The 26,249-nt window shown below is 34.4% G+C and overlaps 5 protein-coding genes across 5 annotated transcripts; 2 read left to right on the top strand and 3 right to left on the bottom strand.

Moving 5' to 3' along the window:
• Positions 1-186: 186 nt before the first annotated feature.
• On the bottom strand, positions 187-5,768 carry LOC149481417 (3-ketoacyl-CoA thiolase, mitochondrial-like). Its single transcript, XM_089704930.1, has 8 exons — positions 5,655-5,768; positions 3,881-4,047; positions 3,448-3,582; positions 2,317-2,581; positions 1,955-2,130; positions 1,421-1,621; positions 1,041-1,195; positions 187-483 (listed from the first exon to the last, which is right to left on the bottom strand). The coding sequence occupies exons 1-8, from the start codon at positions 5,674-5,676 to the stop codon at positions 402-404; spliced, it is 1,203 nt and encodes a 400-aa protein (XP_089561056.1). The 5' UTR covers positions 5,677-5,768; the 3' UTR covers positions 187-401.
• Positions 5,769-6,666: 898 nt separating this feature from the next.
• On the bottom strand, positions 6,667-13,623 carry LOC149481416 (3-ketoacyl-CoA thiolase, mitochondrial-like). The gene is made up of 8 exons (XM_089704931.1): positions 13,490-13,623; positions 12,443-12,609; positions 11,932-12,063; positions 11,188-11,452; positions 10,439-10,614; positions 9,797-9,991; positions 7,924-8,078; positions 6,667-7,423 (listed from the first exon to the last, which is right to left on the bottom strand). Exons 1-8 carry the CDS (start codon positions 13,506-13,508, stop codon positions 7,342-7,344), a joined length of 1,191 nt encoding a protein of 396 aa, XP_089561057.1. The 5' UTR covers positions 13,509-13,623; the 3' UTR covers positions 6,667-7,341.
• Positions 13,624-14,140: 517 nt separating this feature from the next.
• On the top strand, positions 14,141-15,922 carry LOC149481414 (uncharacterized). Its single transcript, XM_089704975.1, has 2 exons — positions 14,141-14,801; positions 15,096-15,922. The coding sequence occupies exons 1-2, from the start codon at positions 14,141-14,143 to the stop codon at positions 15,857-15,859; spliced, it is 1,425 nt and encodes a 474-aa protein (XP_089561101.1). The 3' UTR covers positions 15,860-15,922.
• Positions 14,800-15,099, top strand: SLIRP1 (SRA stem-loop interacting RNA binding protein 1). The gene has a single exon (XM_089704974.1). The coding sequence runs from the start codon at positions 14,840-14,842 to the stop codon at positions 15,092-15,094; it is 255 nt and encodes an 84-aa protein (XP_089561100.1). The 5' UTR covers positions 14,800-14,839; the 3' UTR covers positions 15,095-15,099.
• Positions 15,923-19,987: 4,065 nt separating the features above from the next.
• Not11 (CCR4-NOT transcription complex subunit 11) lies at positions 19,988-25,691 on the bottom strand. Its single transcript, XM_089704973.1, has 10 exons — positions 25,516-25,691; positions 25,341-25,432; positions 25,047-25,270; positions 24,567-24,727; positions 24,084-24,234; positions 23,498-23,626; positions 22,621-22,809; positions 21,381-21,520; positions 20,741-20,906; positions 19,988-20,516 (listed from the first exon to the last, which is right to left on the bottom strand). The coding sequence occupies exons 1-10, from the start codon at positions 25,557-25,559 to the stop codon at positions 20,400-20,402; spliced, it is 1,413 nt and encodes a 470-aa protein (XP_089561099.1). The 5' UTR covers positions 25,560-25,691; the 3' UTR covers positions 19,988-20,399.
• Positions 25,692-26,249: the final 558 nt, after the last annotated feature.

Below are 26,249 nucleotides of genomic sequence, written 5' to 3'. Positions count from 1 at the left end.
AAAGGTGACTGAGGTCATATCATATACAGGGCCGTATTTTAAAATCGGCTAATATAATGAACATGGACTCTAGGGCCCCACTTCTTAAATATTTGCTTAAAAGTTTCTTAACACAGCTTTGAAGTGTTAATTTTATAAATTAACTTCTCCTGAAAAGTCTGACATAGGGTTAAGGAAAACAAAAACTTATAAAATAAAAATATTTATTTAAGTACTTACTCTAAAAATTACAAAAATCTTTACAAAAATACACATTCCTAGAATAATATAATAACATTTTAAGTACTTTCAGACAAAGATAATAATTTTTACTTTAATCACAGCTAATTCCTATGATATAAGCTGTATGACTGGATATGAATATAATATGATTTTTCATCCAATTTGCATATAAGAATCTTCTACACCGACTCCACAAGCAGGGCGATGCCCTGTCCACCACCAATGCAGGCTGAGCCTATCGCCCGTTTCAGACCTCGCCGTCTGTAAATTTAACATAATGTCAATCATCGTATAATCAAGCAGATCGTAAATAGAAATAATATTGTTAATTCATTTGATAATTGAATGGATTTTGTAATGGTTATTAATTTACTGTATAATTATAATACTAACATAGTTTTAAGGTATACTAACAACTATATGGATGAAAATCTGAATTAAAATAAAAAAAAATAATAATAACATATTAATAACTAGCTATCCCGTGGCTTCGACAGCGCGCTATTTCTGTACCAAATTTCATCCAAATCGGTTCAGCAATTTTTACGTGAAGGAGCAACAAACAAACATAAAAAACTTTCGCATTTATAATATTAGCAGGATTAATATAGACAAATAATTTATGACTATAATTTTTAAAATTATATATAATTATTTCTTATATAATTATATCTAGTTCTTACAGTATAACCAGGCAGTATTTTGGCACACGTGCTTTGACATAGATCACAACAAGAAAAACATCAGATGCGATAGCGATCAAACATCTACCTATTAAGAAATAGACATTAAAATATAAATAAGCAATTTTAACATACCTTAGCTCATGTACAAGATGTGCAGTGATCCGGGCCCCGGAGGCTCCAACAGGATGCCCCATGGCTATGGCTCCACCGTTCACGTTTAACTTGCTTTGGTCTAGGTTCATTTCCTTTACGCAAGCTAGCGTTTGCGCAGCGAACGCCTCGTTAATCTGAGGATAGAGTTTTTATTAAATGATTTATTGATGTTTCTTAAATTGTATGTTTCTATTATTAATTTAAATTCTATAGACATCACTATATCTCATCATAACGGAACACATTAATATAATAGTTGACTTATAATATACAAAATTAAATATTTAAGAAATAATGTATAGTCGTCCTAATGCAGTATTGATAATGAAAAAAGAACTTACTAATACACATTTTCTTACCTCAAGCAAATCAATATCATTCATCGAAATTTTAGTGGCAGCGAGCAAGTTTTGGATAGCCGGTACAGGCCCAATGCCCATAATGCTAGGATCTACTCCAACATAGGACCAGCCGACGAGTCTGGCCAAAGGTTTGAGCTGATGTTGCTTTACTGCCTCTTCACTAGCAAGTATGAGAGCTCCAGCTCCATCGTTTACACCCTGTATGATAAAAACTGATCATTAATACGTAAGAGCAGAAACGTATCAGCATTGAAGTTTCTGAACTCGAATTGAACAAATTAAAATGCTATTGTAGGAGAAGAAAGAATGAGAAAAAAAGACGGGTTGCACTCCGGGAGTGCCGGCAGAAGTAAAAACTTGATTATTAACGTTGAGCATGTTTGATATCCATCTCTTATGCTTTTTCGATCAGGTCACGTGTCCTGACGCGAGTTTAAGATTTTATACCCAACGCCGCTAAAGAAGTTTTCACTTCAAAAAATGTATATACCCGATACTACACGAATAGTAAACTTATACTAGATACTTTACCGAAGAGTTTCCAGCAGTAACAACGCCTCCTTTCCTGAAGAGCACCGGCAGCTTGTGCAGCGCCTCCGCCGTGGTCTCCGGGCGGGGATGTTCGTCTCTCTCCACAAGCACCTCTTGCTTTTTTACTTTCACAGCAACGGGCGCCATTTCTTCTTTGAATACTCCACTGTCAAACGCTAGAAATAAGAATTAAGTATGAGACGTAAAAATTGTAATGTTCAGTAGCTACATTTCATTTTTTGATGTCTATTTTATAGTAGAGAGTCTTTGGTGTAAAATCCTAACGTTGTAATTCTCAATAGAAATATAATAACAACCCAACACGTTTTTTTTGAATTTTTTTATTGGTTTAATTAATTCACCTGCTTTCCATCTCTTCTGTGACTGCAGCGCGAACTCATCGACCTCGCCTCTCTGTAACTTATATTTCTCCGCAAGATTCTCAGCTGTTTGCGGCATTGTGAAGTTGCAGAAGGTATCCAAAGAGGACCTTGTTAGCGCGTCTTCGAACTCTATCTGTGCTCCTAGAGCAGTGCCGAAACGAACGTTCCTAACTACGAATGGGACAGATGACATGTTTTCGGTTCCACCTGCTAGAGATATTTGAGCTACTCCTGTTAGAATGTCCTGAAAATAATAATGAATATAAAATTCTCAATAAGAAGGTCGTGTAAATCGTAGTTGTATCATATCGACCAAAAATATAGAGCTATTTGGCACGTTTTTACATTCGCCACATGTTGCAACAATCTATATTTTGATAATGTAAAGAAAATATAAAGATGAAGAGTTTGATTTTTTATATAATTTCGTTTAATCTCAGGAACAACTCTAAATCTTTCACCGTTGAATATGCAGGAACGCGTGATCTCTGTTTGCTATAGGACACGAACGAAGACGACGCGGCCCGCAAAATTATTATTATTAAACTTAAATTTAAATATGTATAAATTATTAATTACTAGGATTCCGCCCGCGGCTTCGCCCGCGCAGTCAAAGAAAAACCCGCATAGTTCCCGTTCCCGTGGGATTTCAGGGATTGCGTCATTTTCCCGGGATATAAAGTAGCCTATGTCCTTTCTCGGGTATCAAAATATCTCCATTCCAAATTTCATGAAAATTGGTTCAGTAGTTTAGGCGTGATTGAGTAACAGACAGACAGACAGAGTTACTTTCGCATTTATTTATAATATTAGTATGGATTTATTGAATGACTAGATTTCCGCCCGCGGCTCCGCCCGCGTTTTCAAAGGAAAACCCGCATAGTTCCCGTTCCCGTGGGATTTCCGGGATAAAACCTATCCTATGTGTTAATCCAAGTTACCCTCTATATGTGTGCTAAATTTCATTGTAATCGGTTCAGTAGTTTTTACGTGAAAGAGTAACAAACATCCATACATCCATACATCCATACATCCATACATCCATACATCCTTACAAACTTTCGCCTTTATAATAGTATTAAGAAGATGAGTAATAAACAATCCACTTACTTGAGCGCTGTTGACAATAGCCTGAAAACCAGAGCCACATAGTCTATTCACACCGAGCGTCGGTTTCTCTTGCGGGATTCCGGACTTCAGGGCCCCGTGTCGAGCGGCTAGGGCCCCATCTCCAGATCCACTTATCTGTCAAAAGAATATGATAATTGTTTGTAAGTGTATCTAAAATTCGCTTTCAATGGGTAACTTTGAAATTTAAGTTGCTATATATTCAGTACAGGAATTACATAAGAGTAGGTAAGACAGTAAGTACAGAATTATGTAAAAAGATAGCATGTAATATTATAATTGAGGAAATTATAAAAACAGGTAATTACTATGTTCGCAAGCTAATAAATTGGAGTGTCGTCTGTTTCTACATAGATGTAGCTATTTATAAGTAAATGTGATTATAAACAATTTAAAGTAAGCTCTAGATACTCACAGAATTAACTTGCCCGACCACCACACTGTCTACTGCCGCGGGCAGCACGTTGCCGGCTTTGAGCGCCTCTCTAGCGGCCGCAGCAAAGAGGTCCGCGGGGTGCGTGTCCTTTAGGGCCCCGCCATAGCGGCCGAAAGGTGTCCTTTTCGCCGCTACTATGAATATACCTGCGATCAAGATTTTATTTTATAACTAAATAAAATATCATTAGAAAAAAAATGGGTCTTCGGACCATGGACCGAGGATTTGGTATAAAATATATTAGCTATATCATACACTAGTTGCGCTTCGCGGTTTCACCCGCGTGGCTCCGCTCCTGTTGGTCTTACCGTAATGATACATAGTCTATATAGACTTCCTCAATAAATTCGCTATCTAACACCGAAAGAATTTTTCAAGTCGGACATAAGTAGTTCCTGAGATTAGCGCGTTCAAACAAACAAACTCTTCAGCTTTATAATATTAGTTAGTAGATGAAGTTGTATAGGTAGGTACATAGAGATCTCTGTGAATCATATTGTTATTCAATACTGACTTACTTATTATAAAAATTAAAAAGTAGGTAACTTTATCTGAACGCTTATTCGCCTAAACCACTGATCCAATTTTGATGAAATTGGCAACAAAGATAGACTAGACTAAAGCTTGTTAACTTATATTTATACGTATTTATAGGAAAAATATTTTATCTGATTAATCTAACCCAAGCTCAAAGTGTAGTATTTCTAAAAATAGTAAATACAATAGGTACCTAACAAATAGTGGGTCTGAAATTGAACATTGTTGAGAACATACGTTGAACGTTCTTATGTTCTGATAGTTGTCTTACATAGTTATGTCACGGAATATATGTACTTAAATACATTTTATTGAAACACACCATAATATAAGACAAAGTCGCTTTCTCTGTCCTTATGTCCCTATGATGTACCTATGCTTAAAACTACGCAACAGATTTTGATGCGTTTTGTGTTTTAGACAAAGCGGGCGAAGCCGCGAGTTGAAAGCTAGTATTATTGTAAGTAAATAAAAATATAATTAAAATTTCAATCAATTTATTCAGGTATTAAATCTAAAAAATTTAGAGGTAGGTAACTATTGTATGACATTTTATCTCTGTAGATCTTCAAAAACAAATGTTTCTACAATAAGGTAATGATTACGTAAATACAATTCATCGTTTATTAATTATATATCCAGGGGAAAGTAAACTTTCGCCTTATGCCGCGGCCGCGCCGGTCTCACATTCGCAGGAATACGCAAACCCACAAGACGTGTAGGACGACATAATATTATGATGCTATGAACCCGTACCTACACTGTGGAATGTTTGCATGCAAATGTGTGTGACCCGGACCATAGATAGGTATGAATGGTATGATAATGACCACATAATGACATAGCGAGTAGGTATCTACTTTTACCTTTACCGGTAAACATTCAGTAAAATTATCGAGAATCGACATGGAATCGACCGATTTACTTAAACTTATACCTACTTACATGCCTAAGTAAAAACGTACGGCGAAAAGTACCTATCCAAAAACTCCACATATGTATGTGGAGTTAACTATTGTTTCTATTTTCTTTTTAACGTTATTAAGTTAACTATTGAGTTAACTATTGTTTCTATTTTCGTTACATGCTTTTTATGTATGTACATAGGTAGGTAGGTTATAATATCTCGCTCTATTAAATTTATTGTACTTACAAGAAACAGAACAATAATATTATGTTTGTTCTAATACATAGTTACGTAATCAAGTTCATTCACCTTTATTAATTGCAACTGCCATTTGAGTAAACTTGTAACACACGTTCGTCGCACTTAAAACGCGATAGCGAACTAAATAAATATGAAAAACCTTGGATTTACGTCGCAGTGATTAGCAATTATTATTAGAAGTATTTTTATATATTATTTTCAGTAATTATCTGATACTATATGTACCTATCGAAAGTTATACAGTTATAGGTGCATATTATTTTAAACTTAAAAAATGCAGTGTAAAACTATTGAAACTTAATCTTTTGCTGCTTTACAAATTAATAATTTTAGCAGAAAATATTTCACTGTAAATTGTTATCTTTTCAAGATATTTTTTAACATTTGTACCACGCCTGTAGATTGCAACTTTAGGCATGCTTAAAGCGCGTCACACACGGTGAAGATACTATAATATTTTATCTTAAGATACTGTTATATTTTATATTACAGTATCTTAACGCATCCGGTATCAGCGTTCGGACCATCATTTTTCTTTTTGTCATAGCGTACTAAGACTCCTGTAGAACCGCCATGCCATCCTGTTACAAATGACCCACAAAATTTCGCGTCATTTGTAACAGGATGGCGGTTCTACAGGAGTAAATATAACAGTATCTTAAGATAAAATATTACAGTATCTTCACGTTCACCGTGTGTGACGCGCTCTACCTATTTACTGCTTTATATATCATCTTAATATGTTATGTAGTTATGTCATCATTCATTTATATTATAATTTATAACTATTAACCACTGCAACTGTGATGAAGCTGTGAGGTATCTTTTATGTTCATAATTTTCTTTTTTCGTTACATGATTTTTAAAGCAAATGTGTTTAATATTATCCAGCCTGCTAGCAAATATAAAATACTATGTAACTACATAATAACAACTTGCAATCATAAATTATTATTTTTTTAACTTGGCTAAAAATAGAAATCTCTTGGAAATAAATTTTCCGTAAATTTCAGTAAATCGTATCTTAAGATGGAAGGAAAGGATAAATAAAAGCAAAAAATATAATAAAAATATTTTATTTTCAAAAATAGAGGTTTTACAAAATATACTTAGTAGGTTTCATAAAGAATAATTTTTAACAACAATTGTAAAAACACTTACATTAATTATAATAACAGGTTTAAGTGTATACTGTATAAGTTGAAGTAAATTGTAAATTGTATAATAAATATGATAAAATGACTATTTTAATCATCTTTAAACATGTTTATTTCCTATTTTCTCTTACATAATGACTTAAAAATTAAAATTATTTCTTATTAAGCTCACATTTAAGAACTAACGCTGGAAAGTCTGCCAAACTCTTACACTAATATTGCTTACATTTTATTTAATAATAATATGAACTTAGGCATATTATTATAAAAACATATTTTTTAAACTGGTTGTTTTCTGTTATGCCATCCACGCTAAGATCCACACATTCTAAATAAATAAAATCACTACAAAGCTGATAATACAAAATTATATAAAAAAATGACAATTTCAAACCAATTTACAAATAAATAATTTACAGTCTTCACAACAAAAATATAATTTCATATAAATTTTGTTATTAAATCGTAAAAAACATCATATTTGAATTTTCAACGTTACAAAAATATAGCAAAGTATAAAATGATTTAATTTCTTGATTTCAGGGTATATTACAAAATATGCATTTTATTATTTATATTTAAACAGTTTCGATCATGAGGGCAATGCCTTGTCCTCCGCCGATGCAAGCTGAGCCGATACCACGCTTTAATCCACGACGTCTGAAAATAATAAAAATTAAAGAATTCCTGAGAAAAAATAAAATGTAAAAAGAAAAGTTTTTTGATTACATTAATGCATAATAGTAGTTGTTTTTCGAAAATTAAATGTAAAAAGAAAGGTTTTTGATTACAATCATGCGATATAGTGGTTATTTTTCGCTTGCGTGATGAATGGTGTGAATAAATTAATCACTTTTTTGTCACGATAAAAGTGCACGCACTATTGGTTCACTTTGAAGTCATCAATCATTCATTGCATTGATTCATTCATTTATTCTTATAAAAATAAGCAAAATTCATCTTTGGAGGAACATATATATATATATATATATATACGTATATATATACATTAATCTAATTTTTTTGTCACCATCACAAAACAAATAAAAAACACGCTCGCACGCTCGCTGCAAAGAATGCGAAACGTCGGGAAAATAATATAATGAATAAATTGTGAAAATATTAAATTTCCAAAAAAAAAAATCTTTGTTTTTGTTTACCTGAGCTCATGTACCAGATGCGCAGTGATCCTGGAGCCCGAGGCCCCGAGCGGGTGCCCCAGGGCTGTGGCCCCGCCGTTCACGTTCAGTTTCTCCATGTCTAACTTCAGGGCCTTAGCGCAAGAGAGCGTTTGGGCCACGAACGCTTCGTTTATCTGTACAAAATACATATATTTAATAATAGTATTTATTAACAAAAAACCCCTCCAAATTGTTAGAAATTTTTAAATAAAACAGATAGACTGACAACGAAGTAACGAATTAAGGGTTCCGTTTTTTCCTTTTGTGGTTTGGAAATCTAAAATAGAATCTTCAATCGTCGAAAGTTCTGACGTAAAACACTAATAAAAGTCAGTCGAATTGATAATCTCCCTTTTTGGAAGTTGGTTGAAAATATTTATTAATATTATCTATTCTGTGTGCGTTTTGCGTGTAATGAGAAATTCTTATAATATATTGAGAAAACAATGAAAATTGAATTTATCGGAAAAAAATAAAATTTTTGAAGTGAAACTTCTTTAGGCGCGTTGAGAGTAAAATTTCAAGGCCGCGTCATGACAATACCTTCACGTGGTGGAGTAAGATGATGATTTTGGTATCTTTGAATCTTGCCAAATAAATTTCACTTCTGACACGTGTGCTCGGCACACATGCTATTTTTTCATTTATCATATATCTCTTAAGTATTTGGTACCATATTATTATTTTCCGTAAACTCGCATGTGTTATCTAATATCTAGGTGGTAATATATCTGTTAAATTTTTCAGATAAGATTTTAAATAATACTACATAATATTTATATAAATTTTGGTTTGATAAGTTATCAATGATAAAGTTGTTTTTAAAGTTATTTCTATTTATGTTATCTTGTACGAAATCAACAAATTTAAGTTTTGCTTTGAAACTAATTGATTAACTAATGAAGAAAATTTCAATAAAAATAATAATGTCTATTTTTTTTCACTACTCACATAAAACTGGCTAAGTGCGGGTTGGCAGTTGTAAATTTGTCTTATTTTTAACAAGCTTTTGAAGTGAAACTTCTTTATCGGGGTTGGAAAAAAATTTAGTGTAACGTTTTTTCGTTACGCGTGACATTTTTCCGTTACGCGCCATCTTTTTCTTATCCCTATCCACGCGTGATTCGACGTATTTCTGTAAAGTTGCATATAGTAAATTATTTTTGAAAAATAAGGTCATAAAGAAGTTTCACTTCTTACGTGTGTACACTAGTACACGCACACATTTTTTTAGCTGCACTTGTGTGTTTGTATCTGACTCCATTATACTCGATTTTGATCCACTTTAACCGGACACATTTCATTCAAACTTTATACGCTTATCAAGGATCAGTGACAATACAATAAATTCATGAATTTATCTTACTAACGAGTGTTTTTTAGTTTACGTTACTGTATTTATGTTTATTCAGTTTGCATGTGTTTCAAGTTTGAAAAGCAATTAATGTAAAAATAGTTGCTATTATTAATGTGGTAATATGAAAATGGCTCTACCGATTTCAATATTCCTTATTTTTTAACAACACGCAATACAATCGTTAAACGAATTAATTACCCTTGTGCTTTTTCGTAATTTAATTTTATACAATTGTATTTTATAAAATTTTCTATTTTGATATTGTTATTTTATTCCAACCGTCTATGTGAATGGGAATTCTGCTATCAACCCCTCCCAACCCCCATCTCAATAAGATCATATAATCCCCGTCATATAATCATATGTTTTTGACCCCCACTTATGAGTATGATGACTGTAACCCCTTCCTTATGAGATGGCTGTAACCCCTATTATAAGTATGATAAAAGGGGTTACAGCCATCTCCTCAACCCTCAGGGGGTCTCCTCAACCCACCTCAATAAGATCAATATCATTCAAGGTCATCTTGGTAGCTTTCAGCAAGTTCTCGATGGCTGGAACAGGTCCGATGCCCATGATGCTGGGGTCGACCCCCACGTAGGACCAACCCACGAGTCTCGCGAGGGGTTTCAACCCCTTGGCCGCTGATTCGCTCGCTAGTATGATGGCCCCGGCCCCGTCGCTGATGCCCTGCATTTTTATTTAATTTTAGATACTGTTGAAAATTTCAAGGTTAATGAATCAATGTTTGCAGTTATAAAGACGTGTTTCGATTTATTTTAAAACTACATGTTGAAAAATAAATTGTGCTAACCAAATTGTTTTTTTATTCAGATTTCATCGATAATGATATGATGATTAGAGATGTATTTCTCAAGCCGAATATATCAACAACTTTACGCTAGTGTTAGCACACGAATAACATTACCCTCTTCCCAACAAAATCATTAAACAATTTTAAGAAGAACACAAACTGTTTTTCTTTCAAAAACTTTTTTTCTTTAAAGTTTTCAATGTACATACTATATACGCAAAACAAAAAACACAACCACCCTTCGTGTTAACATGGTGTTAACAATAAATAACTACAAAAACACTATTCTGCTTCTTAAGAAATTATTAACAGAAAAAACTAACCGAAGCAGACCCAGCAGTGACCAACCCCTCCTTCTTGAACACGGGGGGTAGTTTCTTCAAGCTCTCGATAGTGGTCTGTGGCCGAGGGTGCTCATCTACTTCCACCTTTACTTCCTTCTTCTTGATGGTCAGGGTCACGGGTTCGATTTCCGACTTGAATATTCCCGCGTCGTTCGCTGGTGGTAATAAATTGTTTTTATAGGCCTTGTTTTAATTAAACGTTGCTTTTTATATACCTATTATTAGGTTCTTATCATGTTGATTTACAGTGACTTATACATTTATCAATGGTATAACTATGCTAAAAAATTATTTTACTGTTAACTTTTATTTTTTATTAATGTTTTTGGTGCATTAAAATTTGTTTCATTTCGTTACTATAAACATAAATCAAACATACATTTCATATACAAACGTCATTCTAAACATCAAAAAAAAAAAAACATACCGGCCGAATTGATAACTTCTTCCTTTTTTTTGAAGTCGGTTAAAAACTAACCTGTCTTCCATGTTCTGCGACTTGAGGGCAAAGGCATCGACCTCGTCTCTAGTAATACCAAACTGTGCTCCCAATTTCTCTGCGGTCATTCCCATGGGGAGACCAGAGAAACATCGAAACTAACCTGTCTTCCATCTTTGCTGCGACTTGAGAGCAAAGGCATCGACCTCATCTCTAGTAATACCAAACTGGGCTCCCAATTTCTCTGCGGTCATTCCCATGGGGAGACCACAGAAACATCGAAACTAACCTGTCTTCCATCTTTGCTGCGACTTGAGAGCAAAGGCATCGACCTCATCTCTAGTAATACCAAACTGGGCTCCCAATTTCTCCGCCGTCATTCCCATGGGGAGACCACAGAAGGAGTCTGTCAGACCAGACCACAGACTGTCTTCGAACACATGGCTTGCACCTAGAACTGTCCCGAACCTGACCCCTCGGACTGTGAATGGGGCTTGGGACATGTTCTCGACCCCTCCGGCTAGGGAAATGTTCGCAGCGCCGGTAAGGATGTCCTAACAAGTAAATTTCAATAATTATTAAATTTATGATTAACGTAAAATTTTTGTGACTGTATAGATAATATAATGAACATTTGCATATTTCATGTTTTCTGTACATTCATAATCACTACATAGTATAAAACAAAGTCGCTTTCTCTGTCCCTATGTCCCTTTGTATGCTTAAATCTTTAAAACTACGCAACGGATTTTCAATGCGGTTTTTTTTAATAGATAGAGTGATTCAAGAGAAAGGTTTTAGTATATAATTCATTAGGTTTTAGACAAAGCGGGCGAAGCCGCGGGCGGTAAGCTAGTTCATAATATAATATAATAAAATTAATTATTTTACAGTAAAAGAATTGACTACTGATATAACTGATTTTTACGACTAAAAAGATGATCAATTAGTGTCCATATATACAAGTAATTTGTACATTTTATTTACATTTATTGGCAATATTAATCACTATAACTTAGTAATAAATCCTTACCTGAGCGCTATTAACAACAGACTGGAAGCCGGACCCACAGAGCCTGTTAATGCCCAACGCTGGCCGATCCTGTGGGATGCCAGCTTTGAGCGCCGCGTGACGTGGTGTGTAGATACCGTCTGTTTGTGTTGCCTGTGTGAGGCAATAAATACTTAAGTTGTATGTTTGATTGTCTTATAATATGAAAAATTATTGATCCGTTAGTTGTAAAGATTTCTATAAAACTTGGAAAGTACCTACTTAGATGACAAATGAAAAAATATAAATTAATTTTTATAAGTATTAATAGATATTTAGTATGAGTATTTAGTTTTCTAGCAATCATAATAAAAAAACTTACAGTAAAATATTTATTATACCAAACTTTTTCTAAAACAACATTTCTAAATAACACACACAATTCTAAATAATTATCGCACATGCAAAAGTAATATTTTAAGTTCCACATCCATTCAGAAACATTATGAATTAACAAGTAAAGAATATGTTCAAAAAACAAATAAGTACTTACCGACATAACCTGCCCAACGACCACAGAGTCAACCTGTGTGGGAGCAACACCAGCTTCCTTCAGCGCAGCAGTCGCTGCAAGGGTCTGCAGTTCTGTTGCTGATGTGTTCCGGAAGACTCCACCAAATGTGCCGAAGGGGGTGCGCTTGGCACCGACAATGAAGATTCCTATGAGCGATTTAGAAAGATGGTGTAAAATTGATGTTAGCAAAGCAAGGTACATTTTTTTTAGAATACTAGCGGTCCGCCCCGGCTTCGCCCGTGGTACATATGAAAAATAGATGTTGGCCGATTGGCCGATTCTCAGACTTACCCGATATGCACAGAAAATTTCATGAGAATCGGTCCACCCGTTTCGGAGGAGTATGCAGACTAACATTGTGACACGAGAATTTTATATATAAGATATTATAAGTGGAATAATATTAGTACTTAATTTTATTTTCCATAATATTCATATAATTTGTTAGTTGAATAAAATCTGAATATTAATATTAGTAATTATATCTAAGTGTCCATCATATGCCCACTCTAAGCTTAATAGCATGTTCTGTTCATTTGATAAAATGAATCCTAGAAACAATTATAATTCCTGGGATACTGTTTAAGTCCCTAGTTGAAAGTAATTTTTTTTCTACAGAGGGAACACTCAATAAAAGTGAAAATCACAATATTTTATAAGTACATGAAAATGAAAATTATATCCTATTTGAGAAATTTTAAATTTATGTAGTTTATTTGCATGTAAATAATATACGAATGGATGGAATTGGTAAGTTTTTTTATATAAACAAGGTAATTGAACTTTGCATTGTAATATGTACCTACTTTATCACGTCTTGATAGGATCAAAGGTTAATATCTTTAATTAGATTAATCAATATAAAAAACCTATCCTATTTTATAAAGATTTCTTTTTAAGTAATTTAAATATGAAATAGAAGAGACCAAAGTTTTCCTACTTTTGGAATTTGACCCCATGATAAAATCGCGGTTATTATGGGAAAGTTTGCAATAGTAACAGTTAAAAAATATATTATATTATTACCTTTTACAGCTACAGACATCTTCTATTGTAATATTTAACTGTAAAATAATATAAAACTGTAAAAAAAAGTTTTAAAAATATTTCTAGCACCGAGCGGCGAGTATACAGCAGGTAAATCTCAGGTACTGAACCACCAAAGAGTATACAATTACTACGTAAGTGAACCACAGACTACACAACTCACAAGTACACAGGAAGTACGTCGTACAACTGTCAGGTAATGTGACAGCTACAGAGTAAATAATTTAATTTAAACCATAAAATATAGGTGCATCAAAGGTGCATATAGAATTATGAAATTGAAATGCCCCAGAGTTGGGGAAAATAGAAGAGAAAAGGGTTATATATATAGACAACGTTGCTTTCTCGTTGGTGATATATGTATGGATATTGATTTATTTATTTTTCATTTAAGTATATCGAAAAGAGAGAATAATACAGTTTCTACTCTGTGGTCAATTGACAAATCATTTTTAAGCAGTGTCTTTCTTGATTTAATCTATATTAATTCCATTTTCAAAATCAGTTGTCAAATGTCAATTGTCATTGAACATCTGTCAAGTCGGGTCGTAATTCAAGCGTAGCGTAGGTATTTTTAATTAGGTTTTTTTATGTTATTTTAAGCCATCCTAATCAAATAATGCTTATGCAATGAGCGATGGGCGCCCCGTTAGTGGTCAATTGAAGAAATTTGTGTTCCGTGGTAAATCTACTAGTAACGGAGATACCAGAGGTGACTATCTGGAAATTGTCATACCAGAACTTTTGTCCGCTGGCTATTCGTTCTACACGTGGCCCTCGGCTCCATTACTTGCGTGGTACTTGTGGAGTCAAAGAAAGCATTTGCGCGGATTACGAGTTTTAGAACTAGGTTGTGGCACAGGCCTTCCCGGTATTCTCGCGGCCAAGTGCGGAGCTCACGTGACCCTCACGGATAGCGTAGCATTACCGCGTTCCCTACGACATTTATCAGGTTGTTGTGAAGCAAACGGGCTCGTTCCCGGTCGAGACGTACAAATACTCGGTCTCGCGTGGGGTCTGTTTTTAGCTGACGTTCATAATTTACGACCCGTCGATCTATTGCTAGCTTCAGACTGTTTTTATGAACCATCCCAGTTTGAAGAAGTATTATCTACCGTAGCTTATTTGATAGACGGAACTGACGCTCGATTTTTGTGTGCTTACCAGGAGCGGAGCACCGACTGGTCCATTGAGGCGCTATTGAAGAAGTGGAACTTGAAGGGCGCGTTGATCGACTTGGACGCTCTGAGCGAGAGTTCTGGCATCGATTACAGAGCCTTAGTCGGCGATCGTTCATTGCACTTGTTGGAAATAGTTGCTCTGTAGGTGATGGCCAGCGCAGGTAGATCGGTACGCCTTTTCGTCGGCAACCTGCCGTGGACTGTGGGACATCGGCAACTAAGAGAATATTTCGCTCAATTTGGCCCAGTACAAAGTGCTAGAGTAGTTTTCGATCGCTCAACAGGACTGAGCAAAGGTTATGGTTTTATTGAGTTTGTGAGCTCAGCTGATGCTGCTGATGCGACCAATAAGCAAATACACTCCTTAGAAGGTTTGAATTTGTCTGTACAAGCTCAAAATTAAGTTTATTTAAAAATGGCTGAGGCACTGCCTGATTATCCTGATTCAGATTTTTCTGATGATGAACAGTCTCCTTTAGATAAATCATTTAACAAAGCATCTGACCATGTCAGAAAAATAACCACTAAACTTGACAATAACCAACTCTTAGAATTGTACGGATTATACAAACAAAGTACGGAGGGTAAATGCAATACAGCAAGACCCAGTTGGTTCGATGGGAAGGGCCGTAAAAAGTGGGATGCTTGGATGGCTCTAGGTGACCTATCTAGTACAGAAGCAAAAGAAAAATACATTGAATTAGTGCAAAAGTATGATCCAGATTGTGAGCTACTGACAGAGAGTGGACCGAAGCAACAGTGGGCTGCGGTTTCGTCATTACAACGCTCCCCTGAACCAGAACTTGTACATCAGGAATTGACACTTCTCGACGCCGCTAGGGAGGACCTCGGCGGCCTAGTAACAGAATTGATAGCTAAAAACCCTGACAGTATAAATGAAAGAGATGAAGATGGTCTCACAGCATTACACTGGGCGGCAGACAGAGACGCAACAACTGCTTTAAAAGCTGCTTTAAAGGGAGGTTGTGATGTGAACGCCATCGACAATTCTGGACAAACTGCACTACACTATGCTGCGTCATGTGGCCATGTTAATGCTACCAAAATGCTGATAGACGCAGGTGCAAAATTATTAAAAGACGATGAAGACTGTTCACCATTAGACCTAGCTGCCGATGATGAAATCAGGGGAATTCTATGTGCTTAATTGTAGGAGCATTTAATTTTAGTTATATGTAGTTATGGATAATAAATGATAATTCTATGTACAGTTTTTTATTTTATTTATACTAATAGTAATAAAATATACAATTTACTATAATTTTATTAGAGTATGGGCCTGTTTCATACAATAACAAAGTTTTTTCTTAATTTTATTTTTTATTCAATATACAAGATATCCTTCGAAAGCCAGTCCAAAGATCATGAATTTTTATGAAATCAAACAAAAAGTTATACAATAAACATTGAATATTATAAGGAAAATTCATTTAGGTACAAAACTTTCTATGATAATTATTTGTATGAAATTTGAGGAACTGTTGAGTTACGGTTACTAAATCTATCTAACAAAATCACAAGCCATTGAGATAATATTAATATGGAAACGACACCGCCTACATCACTTATGTTCCACTCAACATACGTCATGTGACGTATGTTGAGCGGTATTTTTTAATGGTTTTAAAGTGAAACGCATCAAACATGCCTTCGTGTGTGTTACGATATTGCACAAATAATACGGAAAAGTGCAAAGGAATAACTTTCATCGTTAAGTACCTAACTAGATAATAATTTTTAAAACTTAGTTAGAGCAAAAAAATGGCGCACAGATTTTGTTCGTGGTGTCTCCTCCATACGTAGTAATATTATCTCAATGTCACAAGCTTAAATTATTAGACAAAACGTAAAAGAGGCTTCAGTTATGCAACACTATTTTTTATATCTTTGTATAAAAACCTGCATTATGGAAAAAGGCAAGTGAATATGTTGTAACTAGGGATGTAAAGATACCGACACCGATATATCGGTATCACTGATTATAAAACAACCGATATTCAAGTCAAACAATTCAAAAAGCGTGCCAATTGAACGAGGCGGGAGGCCGCCCGCGCGCGGTCACTGTTTTCTGATCAAAAATCTACCAATAGTAAACTTTGTTATCTGACTACTGTAAATTAATGATTTGGCATTTTTATTTAAAAATATAGGATTTACAGTGGAGTCTGTCAAATGTATGTAACTTTTATGCTTATTAAGTGCATAATTCATTATCTATTTATCTCCTAAACCATCAATATCGGTATTGTATCGGCAAAATCATGTATCATTACATCACTAGTTGTAACTTATAAAGTAAGAATACAATTTCACAATACAGAAATATTATATCTACATTGAAGGCATTCTATGTTTTTTAAAGAGTATCTGGAAATCTTATGTCTGAATAATATAATGTCCATTTTTTATTAGGTCCAAGTATTAGGTATATAAAAAGTATTACAATACATAATAAGTACATATATTGAAATTCGAGTTTTGTAAGATTTTGTGTATGATCAAGATAGGCATCTTTTCAAATACCCGCAATCTGCTTTTTATTATTTCTAAATATATTTTTCATGACTTACTTTACGGTTTGTATTGAGTAGATTATTTATAAATTTTTAATTTTTTGAAATACCGGGCATCAAATCAAAATCTGAAGGACAAACTAATATTTTCACAAAAAAAATTAAAACTAAATTAATAAATAACACACTAAGTCTTAGATCATTAAGTAATGGATAACACTCGCAGGCGTTTCCCCTTTTGCCGAGGTAGGTATAAGATTATTTTCATCGAAAAATCTTATCCTTTCATAAAAACTACTTGCGTAATCGATTACAAGCACTCTGCGTATTCGTAAAACGTCGAACGGACGTCTGCGAGTGCTCCGCTAAAAATGCCGTTTTGTACTGTCAAGTCTTGCAGAAGCAATTCAAACATGTCGAATATTAAAAAAGATGGAATAACCTTTCATTTGTGTATATTTTTTTTATTTTTTTAACGTACATTTCTAATAAAATGCAATTTCTAATAATCGTCGATGTATCGTTTAGCGATATGATCAAGAAAAATAATCGAGTCATGTTTACTCGATCATTGATGCGGCCCCACGAGACTATCATGGAAAGAAAATATACAAATTTAATCTTTATGACCTAAGTGATAAAGTTGAATTTAGAACGCGATATTGAACCCCACTCCACATGACTATCTTGGAATGAAATACAAATTTAATCTTTATTATCATAGTGATAGAGTTGAATTTAAAAACTCGTCGCTTAAAAGGTCGTAAATTTTTACGACTTTCGTGACACAAATTATTTTTGTGAATGTGTGATTATGTTTCATTGTGTTTCATCAGTGTGAGTTACCCTCCCCGCACCAAAATCAGCAGAAAGTTTAGTTAGAACATTTGCCAGCGTACTCCATCCATTACTTAATGATCTAAGCACTAAGTATATCTGTTGTTTTTAAATCGTGACAAAACAAAACACCATGTATACTGGCAAAGATGTTTTTACAGATAATATAATATGTAACATCAATGATTATATTATTTGACAGATGCGTCATATTTCGATTTTCGTAGTAATTACTTACTTACTAACTTTAGCTAATCAACTCGAAAATTCATTTTAAGCTGGCTATGCTGACGCATCACGCGAGCCGATAGTTTTTATCCTTTTTTCAATACAAAATTTTTCAGAATAATTTAAGTCCAGTACATAATTTAATGTGTCCGTTTTGCTAACGTCGATGATAAACCAAATGGCTTACAGCCTGACTAACTGAACATTGTATTCATATGCACATAGACAGATAGTTTATAGAACAATGATCTTTTGGCATTTGGATGACACTGTCAAAGGGGCGTGGATGCTAGAGTGCGTTTCACGAAAGAGTTCCCCTGCCGTTATGTTGGCTTACCTGACTGTCAAAAACGAAAATATTTTTTTTTTAATCAAAAATGACAGAGAAAATATTCTCCTTTCAGGCAGCCGACCCCGTAAGATAATAGGGATAAGGCTAGGAAGAAAGGAGAATATTTTCTCTGTCATTTTTGATTAAAAAAAAATATTTTCGTTTTTGACAGTCAGGTATGCCAACATAACGGCAGGGGAACTCTTTCGTGAAACGCACTCTAAGAGCGAGCGCCCACGAGCAACTTAGTTGCCCGGCAACTATTTTGTCTCTGTCGCTGTCTCCTCGCAAAGTTTTGAACGATGCGCTCACGAAAGCGACAGCAACGCAACTTTTTCTTTAAAATTTTCTTCATTTATCAACATGGTTTTCGAAGAGACGGTTGTGGTCTGTGCTCTTGTCCCGCATAGTTCCCATTCCCGTGGGATTTCCGGGATAAAACCTATCCTATGTGTTAATCCAAGTTACCCTCTATATGTGTGCTAAATTTCATTGTAATCGGTTCAGTAGTTTATGCGTGAAAACTGAAAACCATACATATGTACCTACAAACCTTTCCTCTTTATAATATTAGTATAGATATGTAATCGTAATTGTAAAAAGTAAAGTAGTTTTTATTTAATAGATACTTTTTAGTGTATTTTTCAACACGAATCAAACGAGCTCAAACTCTATAAAGTTGAGTCAATATATTACTAAGTTCATATGGCCACCTTCCGATTCCATCATCAAATCAGCTCTATCTCATAATAATGTTTCATCGCTATCCAATTTACATGCGTATACAAAATTTCAGCTCAATCGGTTACCTGGAAATAAATCAAAGTTACTTGCTACATTTCAATTAAGTCATCGAGACCAGACAAAAATGCTCATAAAATAAAAACTACTGGGCTTATCCGAATAAAATTTATGGGACCAATTCCACACCATTCCGCATCAAAAAAAAAAAGAATCACGTAAACCGGTTCAGAAACCTCGGAGTAATCGGTGTCCATACATAAAAAAATATACCGGCCGAATTGATAACCTCCTCCTTTTTTTTAAGTCGGTTAAAACTACTGTGTACGAGAATAAATACGTTGACATAAATAGGTATTATCGCTACGCCGGTTACGCGGCAACTGGCCGGCGGCCGTCGCCTGGCAACATTTTTGTCGCCGTGCGCGCACTTGCATTGAAACCAATAGATAGGGCGACAGTTGCGTCGCGGGCTTGTCTCCGAACCCGCGGACAAAAAAGTCTCCCGGGAGTTGCGTCGCTACGTACGCGCACTTTCATACTAGCCCATGGCTGGAGAGACAAAATAGTTGCGGAGACAAAATTGTTGCGGAGACAAAGTTGCTCGTGGGCGCTCGCTCTAAGTTTCCGGTGTTAAAAATATCCTTTGTTTCAGGAAATTTAGAAACGGTCCGCTAAGCTGCTCTTTTAATTTTGAGGAAACTTTTTTTTTCGTAGAGTATTGTGCGATGGAGTTATCGTAGTTAGCATAATTAATTTTTTTTGTGTTATTTGAGTTTTCGGAATAAGACATTTCAAATTACAATAGGTAAATAGGGAAACATCATAACTGCATCTAACAACACACTCCTCTATTAATCGTCTTCAAGTGACGTTTTACAAGAAGACAGCATTAGTTCCGAATTTTGCTACGTGCCGAAAGATCTTTTTAGCACTATATTCGTTGTATGTTATGACTTATCAAAGATTATTTGCCAGATGTGACATCACTTTCCAAGCTTCCTCAGTCTAAGTTTATTCCTGAAGAACCTCGTTCGTTAATCTTTTTCCTTGTGTTCTCCCGAGTCCAGTTGTTTGAGGAGGCGGAATAGCGCCGCCGCTTCGCGAATTCGACTGAATTCTACACAAAACGCCTCTACTTCTATGAATAATTCCTGGAATTGAAATTTTTAATATTTGAGGATAGAGTCTAGTGAAAGTCATTTTTTATTCCGCTTGTTGCAAAATATAAGTAAGTAGTTTTAACACAATTATTAATGTTTATTACTATTTCTCATCACACACGAGGGTTTATTCTAGTTAAACTAGGAAAATGATCTAGAAGTTAAGATAAAATACTTAAAAAAAGTGACACAAGCAATAAAATCCGACTACCCACCTTAACATTAATAATCTTGTTCCTAATAAGCGACTGCAGAAACACACAGACGAGCCGCACGAGCCGATTCTGCATGTATCGGTCGCGGATTGTCTCACACGTGGATATACAGTTACTTATGTATAAGTGTACGAACTCCACTGGCAGGTCTACGGATGTTGTTAGTCTGTGGACGATCATAAGTAAAGTATTTACAATAATATGTAATAGGTAGTATATATGTAGAGGTGTACGACTCGACTGGCGGATCTACTGATGTTGTTAGTCTGTGGACGGTTGTGAGATTATACAGAATGTTTTTATTATATTATTTTAAGAAACGAGAAAATTTAGTGATGAGAACAAATATTTGTGTTTATTTATTTGGTGTTATTAGTTATTTTGTAAATTCAACATCATCTTTTTATGCTAAGCAATTTGAATTTAAATTTTAATCGCCCGTTACAGAATACTGCGCTTTCATTATTAAAAAAAAATACCTGCATGTCTATTGTCTACTATTATTAATTCGATCTTTAATTTATGGCAGTACGGCGCCGCAAATTTTTAACCATGTACCAAAAATCCATTAAAATATGGCTTGAATTTGAACAAAAAATTCGCAAGTTATACAGTATCGACTAATTAAATAAAATCTTACCGATTGACCACCTCCATAGAATGCAGCGACATCTCCATGTTCACGAGCACGGAGAAATACTCCGTGATGTGCTGCGAGTGAATCAATTTGAGCAGCACAGATATGGCCACCATCGGATTGTTTTCCACTAGCTCTGGGAGCTGTAACATTAATAATAAATAAATTATTTAGTCCATTATATAGAAAAAAATACTTATAATGTTATCCCTTAAATTCAATTTAGAGACTCAATGTTTCTGGTCACGTAATTCATTTAGTCCGGGATCCATCGCCCATTTTTGCAAGTGATTACTATCAAGCTAATTTTTCGTGAGTAGCTTTATTTTGATGAGATGCCCAATAATTTCATGTACGAAACTCTCGATTGTGGTAGCTACCAGAGGAAACAAGGATAAAATATTTTGATTTGATGGTTCTCAAATATTAAGTACTAACTGAATGTTTTTTTTTGTTCAATCTCAAGATAATTATGTAAATTATTCGAAAAAATATTTGTCCTGCAAAATCTATAATTTGATCAAAGAGTCCCCCTTTCCAATGTGTATCGATAACGAAGTCATCATAAATGATTACTAACCAGCAGATTTTTTTATTTTCACTTATTTAATACTTATATAATTCAACAGACATATTGTCCTACAAATTGCGTAATAAATATTTGAGAACCGTCAAATCAAACATTTTTATCCTTGTTACCTCTGTAAGCTACCACAATCGAGAGTTTCGTACATGAAATTATTGGGCATCTCATCAAAATAAAGCTACTCACGAAAAATTAGCTTGATAGTAATCACTTGCAAAAATGGGCGATGTATCCCGGACTAATTATTATACTTCAACTAGGTTATCTTACTACTAGTATGTCATGATGAAACATCCCATAGACTTCCTATATAAACCTATTCAAAACAAAAAAAATCGATTGTTCCTGAGCTTAGTGCATTCAAACAAACAAACAACAAAACACTTTAGATATTGTTCTACTAGTATATAAATAAAGGTATTATTAGACGATATGATATTTTTTTTTTTTTTTTATTATTGACATCTGCGATCAGTCAACGGACTATGAGCAGATATTTGGACAGAATGATTTGGCGATTTGAGAACCAGAACCAGTGCCCTAATTCCCCTTTCTAACGTAGCTCAACATCAACATTAGCTCTTTTCAGACGTTTCCTGACGATATGATATGGCGCTAGATTTTGTTTTAGTTAAAAAGATCATTTAAAACCCTCACCTGTGGTGGTGTTACACCAATTTCATACACTATATCCGGTGTCTGGTCCAATATGGCCAAGAGTCGTTGCTGATGTGTTACAGATAACGCAGATTTTAAAGCCAATTGTGTTAATTCCTTCGCCTCACTGACCGTACTGGTCGCGTCTCGCTCCTCTAACTTCTCTTCTGGCTTCTCTTTTTTCTCTTCCTGTAATAACATGTGAAGTGAAGTCCCATGTCCCCTAGTGGGGTAAGGGGCAGATGCATTATACATCTGTTTCACTGATCGATTTCTTTAGGGACAAGTAGGTGATCAGCCTTCTGTGTCCTGCCAGACCGAGACATTTTTTTTTTCTTCGTCTCCACCGGGAATCGAACCCAGGACCCCTTGGTGTTACGCTCACGCGTCAACCACTGTACCAAGGAGGCGGTCTGTAATAACATGTGCAAAGATAGTATTTTCTAGTGTTTGATTTTACGCGAGTATTCTACTTTAGAAATTAAAGATTTTTAACATCTTAAGTCTCACCGTGACCATGCTCGCTGCAAAGTGTGCGAAACGTCGGGAAAATAATATACCTAATGAATAAATCGCGTTTAAAATCTATCGCGTTAAAAAGAGGTAATTTGCTTTGGATTTTTAAAATTTAAATATTTTTGTGACAAAAATAAAAAAAAATGGAAAAAAATTATGACTTCATTTATCTAGAGACGAAAGATTTAAAATTGGTTTTTTCTATCTATTGTGGTGGAGAACAGGATTAAATTGATATAAATGGATTATAACTTTTTTATTTTTCTTTATGTAGACTCATTTAATCAGTATGCGAAAATTGAAACAATTCAATTCCTTCATTCAAAAGGATAAATTAATAAATTATTTTATTTCCAATTACCTTAGGTTTAGGTGTTTGTACCACTTTCTTTTCCACTTTTTCCGGCGGCCTTAAGCCTAACAGACCGTCTAGATCTGTGTCGTATAGAGGCACGTAGGTTCCACGATTCGGTAGATTTTTCCAAACACCCTGTATAAAATAAAAATGTATAAAGTTGCCACATAATAATTATTATAGTTCTATGATAGAAGATCATGTTTTTCATAAATAACTAAAGAAACCTATGTTCATCAAAAATTATTAAATCAATAAGCTGCTGAGATGCTGAAGTAAAATTAACCTTTTAAATTACTTAAAATATTTTAAGAATAATATCTTCTGTTCCAGAAGTTAAAGCACCAAGTATGATGCGTGTTCAAATAAATATAAATAAAACCGGCCAAGTGCGAGTCGGACTCACGCACCGAACGTTCTGCATAAACCTGTTTTTTAAATGTAACTGGAAATTTATACTTTGCACAATTTTTCCTTTATCTGTGCTATAAGATGTTGCTTCGTATAAAATTTCAAGATTGTGTGTTCGCGGGAAGTACCATGTAGGTTTTGATTCTCTTCAAATTGGTTATAAGATATAAAAAATACTTACATCCTTAGCAAAATTAACATCCAATGGGTCTAAAAGGAACGGTGGAGGTGGGATCGGCCCCATTGGTTTCAAAGTCCTATGCAGCGGTAGGTATTCATTTGACATCAGTGCTTCTAGTAGTTCCTTCATCGCTATGCGGTTGGGGGGACTTCTGGAAGTATTTAATGATAAAACTTATGCAGTGACATGTCTTAAAATTAATCTAATAGGAAGAAAGATTCAACACAATGAAGAAAGGTCAGAAAAATACTTATAACCATAATGATAACACACTGGTTTCATTTTAAATCATTGGAAACAAAATGTATGAGTTGCATAATTAATTAAAACAAATATTTCGAAGTTTATCTCATTCCTTGGATATATAGAAGAGATCAGATCTGTTGGCATCAATACTACAGGAATTGGTTTTTTTAGGATCTATGCGTTTCTTCAAAAAGGTCAATAAATTTTTCACACTTCTTCTTTCAAACACAAACTAACCCATCGCCCAAAGGAACCAGCGCAGATGCCGTGACCCTCGCTATAGCGCTCATATCTGCAGTTCTCTCCGTGACCTGCGACTGTAACGCCGAGTAATCAAACTCCAGATCCTTACTCGCTACTTCTGTTAGCATCACTTGTTTGGCTGATTTTTTTAACACCTGTAACATAGAATCAAATGATTGATGATTATTTCATTATTTTTTATAGATGTTTAATTTTTCGTGTTAACACTTTTAATTTGGTTGATTGCTTTTTGAATATATTAAGTAGATGTATAAATAATAATTGTTAAATTTACTTCTAAGAGACTAATGTTATAATTAATTTACGATAAAACTTTCATTTTGCATGGATTAATAGTAACAAGTTTAAAAATAGATGCAAAATCTTTTTTACTATATGTAGTAAATTCATTACTGCAAATAATAAAGGCAAAAAGAACAAGTTTTACAACTGTATAGACAAAAATATACTCACATCCTTAACATTAGCAGGTATAAACCCAAATATCTGTGCTATAAATATCCTCTCCTGTGGAGCAAGTGGCAAGAGTCCTGGTTTTCCTTCAAGTAGGTTCAGAAATAGAGAACTAAAGGGGCTATCTGTTTTGTAGAAATCGTAGATCAGAGCCAGAGCGACTACTCGCTGGCCGGGCAAGGAGAGATCCCCACCAGTTATCAGTGATGATAGTAGAAGAGATACTGTAATAATTATTTATTATAAGGCATATTTGCTAACATTTCAATAAGTAAATAGAAATAGTATACTCACGATTGAAGTATTCTGCTTTCGGAAATCGTTTCTGAACTTGAGCACATATTGACTCCAAACTTTGCGAATCAACTGTTTGTTCTGAGAATAAACTGAAAATAAATAATATACATAACATATTGCATACTTAAAAGTTAAAACCAATAGGAAATTAATAGGTTAGTACACAACTTACTCCAATATGTATTTACTATTTTCGTTAATTAATTGCTGTGTCATTATTGAAAGGAAATCTCAAATACGTAACGCGTATAAGACATAAAAACTTTGTTTGTTTGTTATTTCGATTACTTTATCCAAGCTTTATCCTTTGAATCGTAAACAAAAATTCGTATAATTTGTTTTGACATTTCAATGTGACAACTGACAACTCAGAATCAGACATAATGACAGCTCTATACAGATGTCAGATACTTTTTTCGTAGTTACAGACAATGAAAATGTCTGTTAACTGTTTATTTGTTTAGTGTCATTGGGTTTTGGTAAGGGTTTTGGCACAGGGTTTTGGGCTTTGGCTGTTGGGTTTTGGGTTTTATTTAAAGGTATATGCCCCATTCATGATCTTATTCCACTTGGGTTTGCACGGGTTATAAACAAAGCAATACTCAGGAGTAATTGTAGCATTATGCTAGTCTCCGAGTTCGGAGCCTATTCAATGAAAACAAACACACAACTTTTCTTTAAAATATTAGACTTCATAGAGCCACATATGCAATTAAATAAGCAGAGATGTTTTTTTTATTTTATTAAAACCAATTTTTTTACATAATATCTTCATTTTAGTAGACTTAAAATTAATCTAGTTTTTTACCAAGCTCGTTTGCCGACCAATACATAAAAAAAAACCATGGTTCGCATAAAAGACGGAGGCGCGTTATAATTCGTGTTTTACTCACAAAAACTTAAAAA

The sequence above is a fragment of the Colias philodice genome, chromosome 16, assembly GCF_061535455.1.
Source record: "Colias philodice isolate Cphi_HAF_F1 chromosome 16, ilColPhil1 Martin Lab GWU primary, whole genome shotgun sequence".
Taxonomy (NCBI): domain Eukaryota; kingdom Metazoa; phylum Arthropoda; class Insecta; order Lepidoptera; family Pieridae; genus Colias; species Colias philodice.
This window is presented reverse-complemented; position numbering and strand designations above follow the sequence as displayed.

Bases quoted from the DNA above. Each gene is read 5' to 3' on its own strand.
- LOC149481417 (XM_089704930.1), bottom strand. From the start codon at position 5,676: ATGGCAGTTGCAATTAATAAAG. The intron at 4,048-5,654 runs GTGAATGAACTT...TCTTGATCGCAG, and splicing joins GGCAGTTGCAATTAATAAAG to GTATATTCATAGTAGCGGCG. The intron at 1,622-1,954 runs GTAAAGTATCTA...TTTATCATACAG, and splicing joins TTACTGCTGGAAACTCTTCG to GGTGTAAACGATGGAGCTGG.
- LOC149481416 (XM_089704931.1), bottom strand. The intron at 8,079-9,796 runs GTGGGTTGAGGA...TATTTTGTACAG, and splicing joins ATGATATTGATCTTATTGAG to ATAAACGAAGCGTTCGTGGC. The intron at 7,424-7,923 runs GTAAACAAAAAC...TATTATTTTCAG, and splicing joins CATCTGGTACATGAGCTCAG to ACGTCGTGGATTAAAGCGTG.
- LOC149481414 (XM_089704975.1), top strand. From the start codon at position 14,141: ATGAGCGATGGGCGCCCCGTTAGTGGTCAATTGAAGAAATTTGTGTTC. The intron at 14,802-15,095 runs GTTCATTGCACT...CTCAAAATTAAG, and splicing joins CAGAGCCTTAGTCGGCGATC to TTTATTTAAAAATGGCTGAG.
- SLIRP1 (XM_089704974.1), top strand. From the start codon at position 14,840: ATGGCCAGCGCAGGTAGATCGGTACGCCTTTTCGTCGGCAACCTGCCG.
- Not11 (XM_089704973.1), bottom strand. From the start codon at position 25,559: ATGACACAGCAATTAATTAACGAAAATAGTAAATACATATTGGA. The intron at 25,271-25,340 runs GTGAGTATACTA...TAATTATTACAG, and splicing joins GAAAGCAGAATACTTCAATC to TATCTCTTCTACTATCATCA. The intron at 20,907-21,380 runs GTAAGATTTTAT...GATCGTCCACAG, and splicing joins TCTATGGAGGTGGTCAATCG to ACTAACAACATCCGTAGACC.